At 39.7% G+C, this 15,818-nt stretch overlaps 1 protein-coding gene across 1 annotated transcript in view; it reads left to right on the top strand.

Annotated features, from left to right (window-relative positions):
• WASHC4 (WASH complex subunit 4) overlaps positions 1-15,818 on the top strand; it is a 39,435-nt gene that overhangs the window by 11,733 nt on the left and 11,884 nt on the right. Inside the window, exons 6-19 of the mRNA XM_028747749.2 lie at positions 1,302-1,369; positions 3,506-3,588; positions 4,669-4,711; positions 5,708-5,811; positions 6,461-6,581; positions 7,860-7,983; positions 8,099-8,226; positions 9,563-9,723; positions 10,500-10,626; positions 12,051-12,176; positions 13,112-13,219; positions 14,560-14,706; positions 14,880-14,959; positions 15,222-15,327. Of these exons, the coding sequence (XP_028603582.2) occupies positions 1,302-1,369; positions 3,506-3,588; positions 4,669-4,711; positions 5,708-5,811; positions 6,461-6,581; positions 7,860-7,983; positions 8,099-8,226; positions 9,563-9,723; positions 10,500-10,626; positions 12,051-12,176; positions 13,112-13,219; positions 14,560-14,706; positions 14,880-14,959; positions 15,222-15,327 (1,526 nt within the window). The remainder of the gene's footprint in view (positions 1-1,301; positions 1,370-3,505; positions 3,589-4,668; positions 4,712-5,707; positions 5,812-6,460; positions 6,582-7,859; positions 7,984-8,098; positions 8,227-9,562; positions 9,724-10,499; positions 10,627-12,050; positions 12,177-13,111; positions 13,220-14,559; positions 14,707-14,879; positions 14,960-15,221; positions 15,328-15,818) is intronic.

Below are 15,818 nucleotides of genomic sequence, written 5' to 3'. Positions count from 1 at the left end.
TGATCCATGCTGCCTTTGTGTTCAAAGAATGTTACTGCCAAAATGGAGAGGATGTTGAGCACAGAAATGGCAGTCACCCGATCACATCCTTTTGGGCAGTTTTGCATAGTTTCTTCTGCTTAGGGAAAAGCCGCTGTCTCCTTTCTTGCATCAGAATGATGAATGAGATCACATTGCTATGAGAATCCTTTGAAGATTGGCTCGTTCATGCTTTGAAGGAGGAAGTGGCCTTCTGAGGTTGTAGGATACAAGTTCCTATAGAACTAGAGTCTAGTAACTGTTTCTAAATTAGATAGCAAAAGGAAAACTTCTAGTATTCATTAGCAGTAATATTCACAAAGCATGAAAACTCTTAATGACCTTTCAGGAAATAAACTTTACCTTAAAACTGAATTCCTGGAAGATGCTGCTTCTCATATGCTGTGCTTGTATTTAAATCCTTTTTGAAAGATACAGTGATGCGCTGCCAAAACTAAAACAAGGCACTTCTGATTTTCTTCCTCACTGGCAGGAAGCAAAGAGTGCTGTAGCAGCTGCGAGACTCACATTTTTATCAGTAATTCCCTGCCCCCTTGACTCTTTGCAGACTAAGCCATTTAGATAGAGCTGGGAAATTTAGTATCAGGCAGAGTACCTCTGAAACTTGTGCTCAGGGAGAATCTGTGTTAGGTGTGTTTCCTTCCACCAGGGGGATGCAGTGGTGGGAAAAGTCAACGTGTGACAAGCTCCCACATGTACTTTGCCATATGAGCATATAACAGCAAGCCCTGATTGGCTCCCCATAACACACAAACAATATGTACAGGGCAGTGAATCTGATATGACATACGCAAAATCCAGTGAAGGTACTCGCAGCACCTGCTGTTGTATACATAAGATGCTTGGGTTTTTCTACACAGAAATAATCTCCACTAAAAAATTTGTCATTTGCTAAATGATTCTTAGGGATTTGGGCCATAAAAAGTATATGATCATTTGGCAAACATCTAGTCAAATAGACCCAGCTCATGCCTGTTTACATGAAATACCTTCTGAAGATTTTTTTGAAAAATTTTCTGCTGTTTCTTCTTTTTTGATAGATAATATTGGTAATTTTTACATGGGGTGATAAAGTAGCATTTAAATATGAAGTGAGCATTTTCTGATGAATCATTCACTTGGAATCCATTGGTGATGCATAGTTTTGTTGTAGTATATTTTTAATTATGACTAAAAAAAACACCCTTTGCCATCTTAAGTGTCATTAATAGGTAAACAATGTGTTTTCTAATATTCCTGTAACTTTCATTTTACCTTTCAAGCTATGGATTCCAGTAAGGTGGAAGGTGATGGCCAAATACAAATGGGAAGATTTATTTCATTTTTACAGGTAACGTCTGGGACATAGTTCTGCAACTTCTATGGTATTTTTTGTGCTTAGCAAAAAATTGTTGTCTACAAGAGAATCATTTGCTTCTAAAATGTTTGCTCTACCACAGGCTTTTAGTGGATTAGAGTCAGTGCTATACAGTTGCCACCAGTTGTGTTGCTTATACTGTCACATGCACTCAAGTCTTTTTGCCCCTGTGTAGTCTTTGGTCATCTCATTTTTTAAAGTTTCAGTAGCAATTCAAGCTGCTGTTAGGAAAAGTCCAGCAGTGCGAGTATAAGTACTTGAGTCCAGCAATGGCACCACCACTTTTTTTTAACATTTTGATGTGACTGTGGACATTCTGTTAAAGAGTGCCCCAAATGACTAAAATGCTCTACTAGCACAAGTTTTGAAGTTGTTATTTTAAAACCATTGAGATGGATCTAGACTACCCATGCCCAGAACTCTGCCCAAAGTACATTCTGCTGAAGGAAGCAGGATGTATTTTCACCATGCCTTTCCCAAAAGCTGTTCCACAGGATTGTGGGACCCACCCAAGTAGTGTGGATGAGAGCAAAGGGAGAATTAGTGAAGATTGGCCCCTTTCACCTGTCAGGAGCCCTTCTGTTCACAAAATAGCAAGTCTGAATAGAATGATGTGAATGCTTGCTTATCTGTGGCCCTTTCATAACCGGGGGGGGGGGGGGGGGATGAAAAGAAAGGGAGTGGATTTTGAGTGGACATACGTATGCCAGGGAAAGAGTTCAGCCGCTGCTCATTTTCAACCCCCTTTCTGCTGGTTCCCTGCTCAAGAATTTAATTTCTTGTGTTTTTGTCCTTAGTGATGGTGGAAGGAAATTGCACAGCCACACACAGTTTGCTTGACCTTCAGATACAGAATAAGACTAGCTGTGTTTCCTGCTAGAAGTATATTGTTTGATATACTGAATTTCAAGAGAAACATTCTTTAAAATAGCTATTCATAAAACTTTGGAAATATTGTTTCTGGTGGAAAGAAACCAACCACCACAGAATATTTTTTTAAAAAACTGAAAGCAGGATCTGAATTGCTCAACTTCCTATGTTTTTTACAAGTCATGTTGTTGTGCCTGGAATAATTTCAACAACTGGTGATTGCGATGGCTCAAACCTTGTCATTTTTCTGTACACAATGTACTTCTCTTAAAATAAGAGGGGAAGAATTGTTTTTGAAAAGTTATGATTCATGCTAAAACAGGCTAGTAGCAGTTTTTTCTGAAAACCCTTTTATACATCTGGTGTCTGTGTTTAGTACAGATACCGTATTTTTCTGCGTATAAGACTAGGTTTTTTTTAACTTAAGGTTAAAAACCTGGGGCATCTTATACATGAATAGTGCATATGCCCATTTTCTAAATTTGGGGTCCCCAAAAGTAGGGGGCGTCTTATACATGGGAAAATACGGTATATTGTGACCTTTTTGTATTGGATCAGATTGTTATTACATGTGTGAACTTTGCTGTCTGTTTTGTTGTTTTTTCAGCTTGTAAACTTTGTGTATAGGAAGGCGGTATATAAATTAAAAGTGAAATGAAACGAGATATCTTTTGTGTTTCGCCACCTTTGATTTTAGAGACACGTAGGTTTAGGTGCTCATTTTTTTGATAGCTCCCTACTGTTTCACCTGATATTGTCAGGAGAATTTCCAGAGAACTTAGATTTTTTTAAAAAAAATTCTCCTGCATACATGAGACTGTTAGTGGTTTCCAGTGGAGAGAAAATGCTGACATAGTAATTGTTAATGTTTCTCTAGTGGGAGTTCTGATTTACTGTTGGTCACTTTCCCGCTACAGAGCCAGTAAAAGTAAGAACTCTTTTGGTACAGCTGTTGCATAACTGATGAGGTCTTATTCACCATTCCAGACATTAATCTGTTTTGAAATTATACTGCCTATTAGTTCTTAATATTGTCTAGACTAATAAGAGCTACAATGGCAGTATTTAGGACCTAAAATACTTTGAATATTTTTTCTCATGTTTGTGATGGTGACAAGTTGGGTTGCTTTTTAATAGGGTGTTCAAGTGTTTCATTACAAGACTGTTTTGCTACATTATCTTCCCCAACTAATTTAGTGTGAAAGGGGTTTCTAATCTGTACAAAATTTGTCATTTCAGGAGTTGTCTTGTTTCGTGACACGCTGCTACGAGGTCGTGATGAATGTAGTTCATCAGTTGGCTGCCCTTTATACCAGTAACAAGTAATTACTGCCAAAAATACTATCCTTTAAATTTACTTGTTGAAAACGCAAATGAAAAAAATACAGCATGTTGATGTGCTTCTTAAATTTTGCAGAGTTGGGGAGGAAATATGGGATGTGTGCCTGAAGTGTCCCTTGCATTGTTAAAAGGACACCTGTCTGTTTTGGGATGTAAACCATGGTTGTTTTGGATTAACGAGTATTTCCATTTGATGTTCCATTTGAAGTCACTAGCCACTTCAGGTGTTCACTTCTGAATAATTAGCTCTTTTACTATCACAGACCTGTACAACTTGTGACCTACCAAACTGAATGCCAGTTTTTAGTGATTGCAGCCTGTAGGGCACTAAATAAATTCATGTTGCTGATGATAGCCTGGCAGAGTGAAAACCCGTGTGTGTAGGACTTGGCATATATGACCGCTGGACTGTGTTCAGGTTTCTAGGCCAAAACTTGGACAGGCCTATTTAGTAATACTTAAAGTGATTTATCGGGGACGCGGGTGGCGCTGTGGGTAAAAGCCTCAGCGCCTAGGGCTTGCTGATCAAAAGGTCGGCGGTTCGAATCCCCGCGGCGGGGTGCGCTCCCGTTGCTCGGTCCCAGCGCCTGCCAACCTAGCAGTTCGAAAGCACCCCCAGGTGCAAGTAGATAAATAGGGACCGCTTACTGGCGGGAAGGTAAACGGCGTTTCCGTGTGCGGCTCTGGCTCGCCAGAGCAGCAATGTCACGCTGGCCACGTGACCCGGAAGTGTCTGCGGACAGCGCTGGCCCCCGGCCTCTTGAGTGAGATGGGCGCACAACCCCAGAGTCTGGCAAGACTGGCCCGTATGGGCAGGGGTACCTTTACCTTTAATGTGATTTATCACTTTGATTCCAGTATTTCGGGTTCTCAAATGATCTTTTTATTTTAAACCTCTTGCATGTTCAAAACTAACTACTGTGTTGGGCTTATTTAAAAGGTCTGGGGACCTTAGGGTAAGGGGAGGGTAATAAATACATTAATAATAAATAAATAATAAAAGCATGAGGCTCTAAAATGTTTTTGTTAAATGGTGTGAAATACAGTATTTTGTGTTTCAGGAATGCACCTAAAGTTATAGAAACATCAGGAGTTCATTTTCAGGTGAGAATTCTGTTGGGATTTTGACTTGTGTTGCTTAACTTTGCAGGTTCTTTACCTGGGAGTTTGATATCTGGATATCTGCCTTACTTGGAAGCATTTTTTAAAAATGAAATAAATCTACAAATATTATAATAAAAATAAATTGTGCTAGGTTCTTTAATAGGCTAAGGACACCTGATTCTTTCAGGGATCTCTTCTTGCTAGCTAGGCCTACAGTACAGCATAGTGCAGTGGTTTTCAACCAGTGTGCCATGTCACCCTGGGGTGCCCTGAATGATGTTCACGGGTGCCGTGGGCAACACTGTTCCTCTTTCCTTCCCTCCCTTCTTGGATGCCCTCTCTCGTCTCTGTCTCCCCAAGGCTTGCACAGCTGTTTGCTGCAGCAGCCCTGGCTACAAGCTCCCCAGGCGAGTGGTGCTTCTGGGGCTGGTCAGGGGGCGCTGGTTGCCAGGAGCTGAGGCAGCCTGGGAGTAAGTAAGCAAGCGGGCAAGGGAGCCCCTGCTGTTAGGAAAGGACAAACAAGTCCCAGGCCCCTGTGAGGAGCCACCTGTCTTTGGGACGGGGTGGGCAGCTCAGAGACCAGGGGCAGCAGCAGTGGCTGCCCAGAGGCCTCTCAAGGAGAGGAGGCTGAGGGAACACTCCACAAGGGAGGGCGTTGGAAAAGGGTGAGGGGCTGCCAGCTCTGCAGGCAAGGGGTGACATAACTGGGCTCCTGAGCCCCACAGGGGTGCCGCAGAAAGAATGGAGTTGGTCAAGGGAGCTGTGGATTGAAAAAAGTTGAAAACCTCTGGCATAGAGAATAAAATATGTAATAAAAACTATTGTTATGGTCCTGTACATCTCAAGCACATCAACTCTATATAATAATTTTCTATCCTATTCTATCCTAATCATATATACTCAGTGGTACGTCACGTTGAGTTCAGTGGGACTTACTTCCAGAAAAGTGGGTATAGGATTTCACTCTAAATCCAGGGTATATACCTTTTCAAACAGGCTATGTATGAGCATCTGGGAGAACTGCTGGCAGTTTTACTTACCCTGGATGAGATAATAGACAACCATGCTACCCTGAAAGAGCACTGGACTATGTACAAAAGGTATGTGGATAAATTCTTACATTTATTTCTACTGGTACTGTAGAAAAATAAAAATAGCATCAATACAGTGGTCACTTAAACAGATGTTGATGCTGCACTGCCCCTTTTCACTGGGCTTGAATAGGTGTGTGTTTTGCAACTCTGGTATTCAGGCCTTAATTTCCTGTATTTTGCCACCAACTGGAGCAACATTAAGCTTTTATTGCATGTTTCTAATTATTCCTACAGTGACCAGCTGGTGTGAACTGTGGTTAAAATGCTCAAGCATGTGATGGTTCAATCAATCAATCAATCAATCAATCAATCAAGGTTAACACCCTTCACCATAATTAGGAAAGCATTTTTCTTCTTCATTAATCCCCTGGGAATAATGGTGATCATGTCATAGTGCAGTCCCAAATGCCTTGTGCGCAGTTAAGGCCACTGATTGAAGTTGTGCCAGGGCTTTTTTGTAAACGAAACAAGCAAAAATCTTAGGTCAGCTCATATTATTCAAATATGAGATTATCCCCCACATCATTCATAAGTGTGTGAATACAAAGTTTGCCCCTCCAGATTATTCCTCCTGAATAATTCCTTCCATCCCGTACACATTTAGGAATGTTGAGTTTCTTTTAAGTAGATTTATTATTTTTTATTGCTTTATTAGGTTACTAAAATCTGTCCATCATAATCCTTCTAAATTTGGAGTGCAGGAAGATAAGCTGAAGCCATTTGAAAAGTTGCTATTAAAACTAGAAAACCAATTACTGGATGGGACGATATTCCAGGTAACATAATAAATAATAGAGCTTATTTCTGAATAGAGTTGAGATGTGGTTTGTAAGATCTATGGAGTAAAATGTTCCTTTTCTGAAAATGTTATCGTTTAATTGGTGTGTTTAAATTTTAAATGGTATGCTGTTGGTATACTCTTCTCAGTTATTCATCTAATATATTCTGACTGGGAGCCAAAGAGCTACTTTAGGTGCACCCAAGAGCTTGCATATACCAAGTGCAATTTTTGATCAGTTTTTTTTAAAAAGCATTCCATATTGCAAATCGCTTGTGAAAGTTCCCTCAGTTTAGAAGCAGCTTGCTAAGTGGGGGTAGAGAGCTACAGTTTGGAAAAAGGAAAAAGTAAAAAGTCAAGGCACACAGAATTAATTGGGAGACATCCATTTATGGACTTTCTCCTGTCCTCTCTTCTCCTTTCTTCTGCAGCCCTCACAAATCTCCTCTAGTGGGTTGGAGGACCCTCCAGACCATATATGAGGGGCTTGTAGGGAGCTATGAAGGTTGAGAGCAGGAGATGTCCATTGCATGAGCAAATGCCCTGTACAGTGGAACCTCGGGTTGTGAACGTGATCCATGCGAGAGGCACATTTGCCATCTGCAGCATTCGCAACCCACAGCGCTGCTTCTACGCACACATGGGTTGCAATTTGGCGCTTCTGCGCATGCGCAAAGCACCGAAACCTGGAAGTATCCTGTTCCGGTACTTCCGGGTTTGACACGGTGCTCAACCCGAAAACGCGTAACCTGAAGGGTGTGTAACCCGAGGTACCACTGTACTATATTTCTAGAATCAGTCAAGTTGCAGCTGAGTCTTTTTTGTGATCCGTAGTAAAAGTATCAAAAGTTTTAGGTGGCTCCTTTGTTGTTACCTTATATATAATTAACAGTAACGTTTCTTATTGCAGAAATAAGCTTTTAATATTTTTCTTATAATAGTATTTACTATGTTAGAAAAGTGTTTGGGTTTTATTTTATTGTACTTTGAAATTAACTGGTACTTGTATTGAAATTAATGGTTACTTGTATTGGTACTTGTACTGGGCTCAGCTGACAATTAACAGTCAATGAATCAATCTTAATCGCCTTTTGATTAGATTTTCAGTATGGTTTCATTTGAACTGAACACTCCCCAAATAAAGCACAACTTGCCAGCTGAATTGTCTCCATCATGGAATTCTGATTGATTTGCAACCATCTATGAATATGTTGTGCTCGTATTCTTCATGGCACTAATATTGTAAATCACTCTTGTTTTTCTTGTCCTCATTCAGGCCTGTATAGAGCAACAATTTGATTGCCTAAATGGTGGAGTGTCAGTGTCGAAGAACAGCACTTTTGCTGAGGAGTTCGCACATAGTATTCGCACAATTTTTGCAAATGTTGAAGCTAAGCTTGGTAATGCAAGATGGATTTTTTTCTTTGCATTGACATTATTGTTTGTAAAAGTTGTTATATTGTTTGTCTAGTGGCAGACTTCAAAACTATTCTTTTCTGTGTGTATTTGTACAAGGTGAACCCTCAGAAATTGACCAGAGAGATAAGTACGTAGGAATTTGTGGGCTGTTTGTACTGCATTTTCAGATTTTTCGGACAGTAGACAAGAAATTTTACAAATCGTTACTGGACATTTGCAAAAAGGTGAAGATTTTGTAATTTTCCTCTAATAATTAAATTTCACAAACAACATAAAAATAAAAACCTCTTATAAAAATATAGTAACAGTATCTAGTTACAAGCTCTCACTAGTAACTCCAGCTTTAAAATAATTTAGCTAGGGTTTTTTTTCTGTTTTCATAGTTTCAATTTGTTGTCCTTTCTGAATAACAATTATGTTTTGTGTATAGCAAAGGAACCGACAACATGTTCTCTTTATAGTACTCAAGTTGCCTTGTCAATGAATGTTGCATTAATTATTTTGTGATCAAAAGCTGCTATTTTTGCCATTAATTGCAAGTGTGTGATTTGGGCAGCTATTGCCTTTGATAATGGTCCTATTCATGTGTTATTCACATGTAGGATATTGCTGTGATTACTTGGAGCAGGGCTGCTTTTAGTTCCACCTCTTAATGCTGAGTCTCCTTCCTCAAACAGCCACACATTTTGTGCAATTGTGTGAAGAAAACCCCTAGCATGTGAACGCCTGCTCACATTTAGGGCCTAGTCACAATTAGGACCCCTGGTTGCACATGTTGGGGGTTTATCTTTGGTCAGCTGCATGGTGGTTTGAGGAAGAAGATGAGGAACTGGAAGTATGGCCTTGCTCTCATTAGTTACTGCAATGTCCTACATGTGAGTAATGCATGGGCTAATAACCACCATAAACAGTCCAATCTTAACCATGTTTACTCAGAAATAAGTGGTGCTTCCTTAAGTGCTTCAAAATAAATTTGCCCAGAATTTCAGCTTAAATGAAACATTGAGAGGTACACCTGTTTCTTTTCATCCTTGCTCTGACATGGGCATAGATGCTGTAAGCCATCTTTTTAAAAAAAGCAACACTGTTCTATCCAGGGATTTAGCAGTGATTGCACTAATCTCTTTTTATGCCCGTTCACTGTTGAAGTAGCATGCACTGAATTGGTGCAGAGTTGTCATACCTGTTCTAGTTGCTCTGGTACTCAAGGAATGAATCCTAAGATGCTATGGACTGTGTGTAGCTTAGTTCAGTCCCGCTACACCTCCTCCTCCTTAATCTCCAAAACATGTTCTGATAATTCTGTTCCCTGTTGGTGCTGCAGAGTGTAGACTCGGCAGCAGAGCCTAAAATCCTACGCAAACATTCATGCGAAATGAAGTGAGATTATTTAAACTGGGCTTAGAACTGGCCTGCTATGTATGTATATCTTGAAATACCTATAGGACAATCCTACATATGTGAATGTGGTGTAGCGGTTTTCAATATCAAGTCTAATATGATATCTTTCTCTCCCCACCCCCTCCATCCTCCATCCAAATGTTACTGTTGCTGCTCCAGGTGCCAGCTATTACACTTACAGCTAATATCATTTGGTTTGCTGACAACTTTCTCATTCAGAAGGTGCCAGCTGCTGCCAAGCTTCTGGACAGGAAGAATTTTCATTCCATTAAAATACACAGAGAAACTTTTCTACAGCAGAAGGCTCAGTCACTTACCAAGTAAGGTTTGAAGAGTAGGGAGCTCTTTCCCCCCCTACCTGTATGGTTCTTACTCTGTAAATCAAAAATATTTGTAAACTGAAAAAATAGGAGCTAATTGACATTCCTGTTCTTTTCCAGTTATGAAAACAGCCAAGCACCCCTCTTTTGGTGGGGATTTTATGTTCCATGGCCGTTGTGTCCAGATAAAAGTATTCAGGAATAGGGTATTAAATTCAAATTCTGAAGACATGTGCATATGTGTGTGTTTAGGAGGCACTTTATTCTCTTGAGTATTCTAACCTATTTTAATATTACATATTTAAATGGTTTTAAGCTGCCCTGTGAAGGGTAGGTAAGAAATCTAAATAATACAAATAATAATAAATTGTTACACTGGCTCAGTTTTGTGTTTTATTTAAAGCCTGATATATTCACCTTGGATTAGGCAAGCTCACCAAGCAGTTAATTTTCAGAATAATTTACACTGGCAGAAATTTGGCATGTCAAATTGTGATTTGCATTAACCATAATTCAAAACCCAAATCATTGTTTGGCTCCTACTTTTCATACAAGCACTCAGCTTCGTAACTTGTCTCCATGGCCCAACAATCCCTTAAAGAAGAGTGATGGCTGAAATTATGTTGGTTGGACATTGTGCCAAATCATAGCATAAACCTGTAACAAACTATGGCATGTCAATTCAGATGTTTCAAACCACAGCTCAGCTTCTTTAACATTGGTTAAAGATGTATCTGACTGAACCATTACATAACCATTCCTTGTTTTCTCTCCAGAGAGATGCAGTCATATTACGTTTTTGTGAGCTCATGGATGATGAAAATGGAATCTATTTTGTCAAAGGAACAACAAATGGATAAGTTTGCAGAAGATCTCACTAATAGGTGCAACGTTTTTATACAGGTATGTGCTAGGTTCCAAAGCAACATGGCTGGAAAATGCTGCTCTCTCTCTCTCTCTATATATATATAGAGTTAACTTTTTATTTCTTGAGTACCATTTACTGAAGAAGAAACTGCTGAATATAGGTCTATTACTACAATTGCTAGGACGCAGGTGGCGCTGTGGGTTAAAGCCTCAGCGTCTAGGACTTGCCAATCGAAAGGTCGGCGGTTCGAATCCCCGCGGCGGGGTGTGCTCCTGTCGTTCGGTCCCAGCACCTGCCAACCTAGCAGTTCGAAAGCACCTTCGGGTGCAAGTAGATAAATAGGGACCGCTTACCAGCGGGAAGGTAAACGGCGTTCCGCGTGCTGCGCTGGCTCGCCAGATGCAGCTTGTCACGCTGGCCACGTGACCCGGAAGTGTCTCCGGACAGCGCTGGCTCCCGGCCTATAGAGTGAGATGAGCGCACAACCCTAGAGTCTGGCAAGACTGGCCCGTACGGGCAGGGGTACCTTTACCTTTACCTTTACTACAATTGCTTACTAATGAATGTAAGGTTAATACATATAGTAATTTCTTTATACAGCCTAAGTGAATATATTTATTTATGCCTGGCATTATCAAATTAAATTTTGCTAGCTCACTCTGCAATTTTCAAACTTTTGTTTCACAGATTAATAGGCTTGGTTCAGATATGATTCCTATCGTTGGCTTGATGTTGTATGGAAAAAGTACTCTTTGTCACCCCACACTGATCACTGCACACACTCACTCATGTGACAAACCATAGTTTGCTGTTATATCTGAACTGGTAAACTATGATATACTTTCCTTGGTTGTAGAATAAGCACAAACCAGAGTTTCCCTTGTTTGGATGTAACAGACAACCATGGTTTCCTACAAGTTAAAGGAGAGAAGCCCTAGGCTCATTCCAGACTCATGCATTTAATCCCAAACAATTCTTCATTGCGATGTCTCAACCAAGCCATCTTCTCAAACAGGGAAATAGGGGTTCTGTTTTGTTTCCCTGTATCAGTAATTATTATTTAACGTATTTATACCCCACTTTCCCCCCAAGTTGAGATTCACTAGCAAAAGCTCAGAGCTTTCCACATTAACTTGTGTGAGAAGCTTTGTCAGGCTTCCCTGCTTGCTGTGTAACAATGGGGAGTGAAGGTTGGTGGAGCCAGCCTTGTGGTATTCTAGAAAAGGGACTACCAAGGAAGGAATAAAATCACTTGCATTGTAGAAATCGGGAAATCGATTACTAGTTCATGTTTCAGTAGGTTGCTGCTTGTTTACTTCTAATTCCATAATGTTTAATTCAATTGTATATTGAACTGCTGTATTTGTGTGTGATAGAACCAATTTTGGACACACAAAAATATTTATCATGCAATAGAGATGTAATGATGATTCACGTTCCCCTCCCAATTTATCTCTAGGGGTTTCTGTATGCTTACAGCCTTAGTAACATCATTAAAACTACAATGAATCTGCACATGTCAATGCAGAAGCCAATGACTAAAACCTCAGTGAAAGCATTGTGCAGGCTTGTGGAACTTCTCAAAGTAAGTTGCAATATTCATCTCCTTGGTGACCCTAACATTTGCAGTAGTCCTTTTGCAGGTGTGTTAAGACCTGCATGCTTTAATTTATGAGCTGGAAAGATGGTATACAAAATTTGTAAACAAAAATTCAGGCAAAGTATACTTATCTAAATGGTTTACATATCTCCAGAGCCATACGTTTTGTGTCTCTAAGTTGTCTTTATTTGCATCTTTTCTGGGTAAAATATATTTACTGTAATTCTGAAACCACTATTGGTCAGGTTCTCAAAATAGGGTGCCTAAGCTGAAGTTCTGTGCTAGTACAATTGATACTCCATTTGTGGAACTCCTGGAGATATGACCACCCCCCTCAGTATTGTCATTTTGGCACCTTTTGAAGACACTTCAGAGATAGTTTAGGTATTAGGACTGAATATGTTTCTCTTACTCCTGTTGTTACTCTTCCTACATAATGCAGTTATCTTTCTGCCTTTGCCTATCCAGTCACAATGGTTGTTTGTTTTGCTATCTGCTGTAAATGGTCCCATGTTCTTTTAGAGGAAGCATGTTTTAGAAATTGATAGATACAATCAGCAGCAATTATGCCTAATTTTAGTTGCACCAGCGGTCTGTTGCCACTAATGGTCTCTTTTAAAATGTCCATTTGACTGTGGTCTAAACCTTCATTATAGCTATCAGTGATGCCAGCATGATTTGTACTTGCTGACATAGCAGCAAATATAGTATACTGCTTTTGACCGGAATATTAACATATAGCTGAAAGTTGATTTTGATGGAACATCCAAGTATAGCTACCTTGTTAAAAATTCAAATTGTATTTCATATCGAATTGAGCTGTTGAAGTTTTGGATAAAGTAGTTCTTTGTATGGAAGAATAGGATAATGTGATTCAAATAACAGAATTGTGATGTTAACTCGTGTTTGGTCAACTGCAGGCAATACAACATACATTTTACAGAAGAAGTATGATTGTCGCTGATTCAGTAACGCACATAATTCAGCATCTACAGCATCAGGCTCTTAATGCTATTGCTATAGCCAAGGTATGCAAAAAGTTTCAGTAAGTCATTTACTGTTCGGTATAGTTAAAATGAGTAGCTTTATAACAGTTGGGGTGCTTCGTTTATGCATTTTTAGTGATAGAAACCAGCTAAAGAGGTCAAATAGTTGGGAGGTAAGCAGTGATGATATCAAAAGGTAAACAATGATGATAGCAGTCATATGTCATTATGTGAACAAGCTCCGGGTTCCTAGTGTGCAACTGTGAGGAGGAGATTTGAAGCTTTCTGTTTTTCAATGGAATTCTGTTTGTCAATGTTATATATCTGAACCTGGACAACCTGGTTAGTCTTAATGATGCTTTACTGAAACAAGCCAGTTGACTAATATAGTAATCATTAACCGCTGTTTAGGAGTCAAACACAACACTACATTGCGGTTAATTGAAAGTGAAAGCAAATGTTTTTGATTGCCCTTCTTATAATTAGTGCCAGAAGAGCCTTGGTGATGGGGCAGACTGGGGATTATTTATATAATATTAAGCCATAGATTATTGCATCTGAATGCAGTCAATGTATGTTTTACATTGCTCAGAAAATATGTATGGAATTTCATACTTACTCACATACTGAACACTTTGGTGAGTTGCCTCAACTGCAAAGTTGATGTTAATATGTGAAGCAGAACATGGGTGAATGATCACCAAAGGAGAGAATGATCACACAGATGATAATAATATGTAGCACTAGGGATGTTTCCAGCTTAAACTCCATTGAGGTTAAAATGAATCTGTGCTCCAGCGGAAGTCCTGCATGTTTCAAAAGGGCTTGTGCTGAAGAGTCTCAGATAGACTAGCATTTTGAAAGCAAAAAGGATATTCCCTAGAGTCTAAGCTAATCCTGAGTAACTTCAGGGTTGCATTAATGTGCCGACTATACAGTACTTAATTTGGGCTAAAGGGGGAGGAGCTACTTTGGGGATAGCTTTTCTTGCCAAGATTTGTGTAAGATTATGGTACATATATTAAATGTGGTTACAGATAGGTAGCCGTGTTGGTCTGCCAGTCAAAACAAAAAAATTCCTTCCAGTAGCACCTTAAAGACCAACTAAGTTAGTTCTTGGTATGAGCTTTCGTGTGCATGCACACTTCTTCAGATACACACGAAAAGTGCATGCACACGAAAGCTCATACCAAGAACTAACTTAGTTGGTCTTTAAGGTGCTACTGGAAGGAATTTTTTTATATTAAATGTGGCTTAGCTCGACCTTGAGACCAAAAATGCAAATAATGTGGTAGGCTCATAAATGCAATACAGAATTTGCTGTTGAATTTTCCATAAATACTAAACCCCAAATGCTCTCTTCTATGCTTTTTTAAATGAAGAAAAGAGTTATTTCAGACAAGAAGTACAGCGAACAGCGCCTTGACGTACTCTCTGCTCTTGTATTGGCTGAGAACACCCTCAACGGTCCTAGCACAAAACAGAGACGACTAATTATTTCCCTCGCTCTCAGTGTGGGCACACAAATGGTAAGCACAACAATTCCTTCCATAATTGCAATATTTATCATTTCTGTTAGCAGCAATCGCATAGGGAATTGCATAGTCAGTGACTAAGGCACAGCCATAAAATTAACTTTTGTTATTATTATTGGATTGATGCTCTTGCATGTCTATCTCCTCCTTTCCTTTCTCCCTTTCAGAAAACATTTAAAGACGAAGAGCTCCTTCCTCTCCAAGTAGTTATGAAGAAGCTGGCCTTAATCAGTGAACTTAAAGAACGGTAGGTAATGCCACAGAACAAAATTCTGTAGACTTTTAGCGCAATACACCACCTTCTTGACTCCTGTAGAGTGCTGTTCATCATCATATGTGATAGACAGGATTTTGTATACTTTGTATGAAACTTGGTTTTAAGCAGAGTTCAGCATCCTGAAGAACGATATTCCATTCTTGTTTCTTAAAAACCATTTTTTCCACCCCTGTTACTTGTGAACATCAGCTTGAAAGTTCTCAGTAGTAACTTTGCTCCTTTTCCCTTCTAGAGTCCAAGCACAATGTGACTGTTGCTTCTTGTATTGGCACAGAACTGTATTTCCAATTTATCTCGATGATGTCTATGAAAATGCAGTGGATGCTGCTAGGTTACATGTAAGTAAAAGAAATATACGAAATGGGAAGGTGGGTTAAACAAAACCATGGTTTGAGATTATGGCTTGCTAATTAACTTTGGTTAGAAGAAAGCACAGTTCCCAAAGGTCTTGCATAATGTGGAGTTGTGGAAGCCTGCAAAGAGGAGAAGGGTGAGCACACAAACCTCTGGTTAATTGTGATCATGAGATTCTGTGAAGCAGTCCAGCGAGTTCTGTGACAACAAAAGTTGTAATGGCAGTCAAGTGCACCCAATGTATTATTTCTACTGAGCAGCAGCCATGGGGATTAAATGCACCTTTCAAGCAGTTGTCTTGAGGATCCCTTCCCCTTCATTCCTTCTCTTGCTGCACTTTCCACGGTTTCAATCAGTAGCAGGGTGGTGCAGGCAGAGCACCGTTGTTTACCTGGCTTCATATATGCTTCTCTTCTAATGTTGACTGAGAGATAAGAGACAAAGCCTTAAGGATGACAAGCAAAGCAAAGCCTTC

This window comes from Podarcis muralis, chromosome 10 (genome assembly GCF_964188315.1).
Source record: "Podarcis muralis chromosome 10, rPodMur119.hap1.1, whole genome shotgun sequence".
Lineage (NCBI taxonomy): Eukaryota > Metazoa > Chordata > Lepidosauria > Squamata > Lacertidae > Podarcis > Podarcis muralis.
This window is presented reverse-complemented; position numbering and strand designations above follow the sequence as displayed.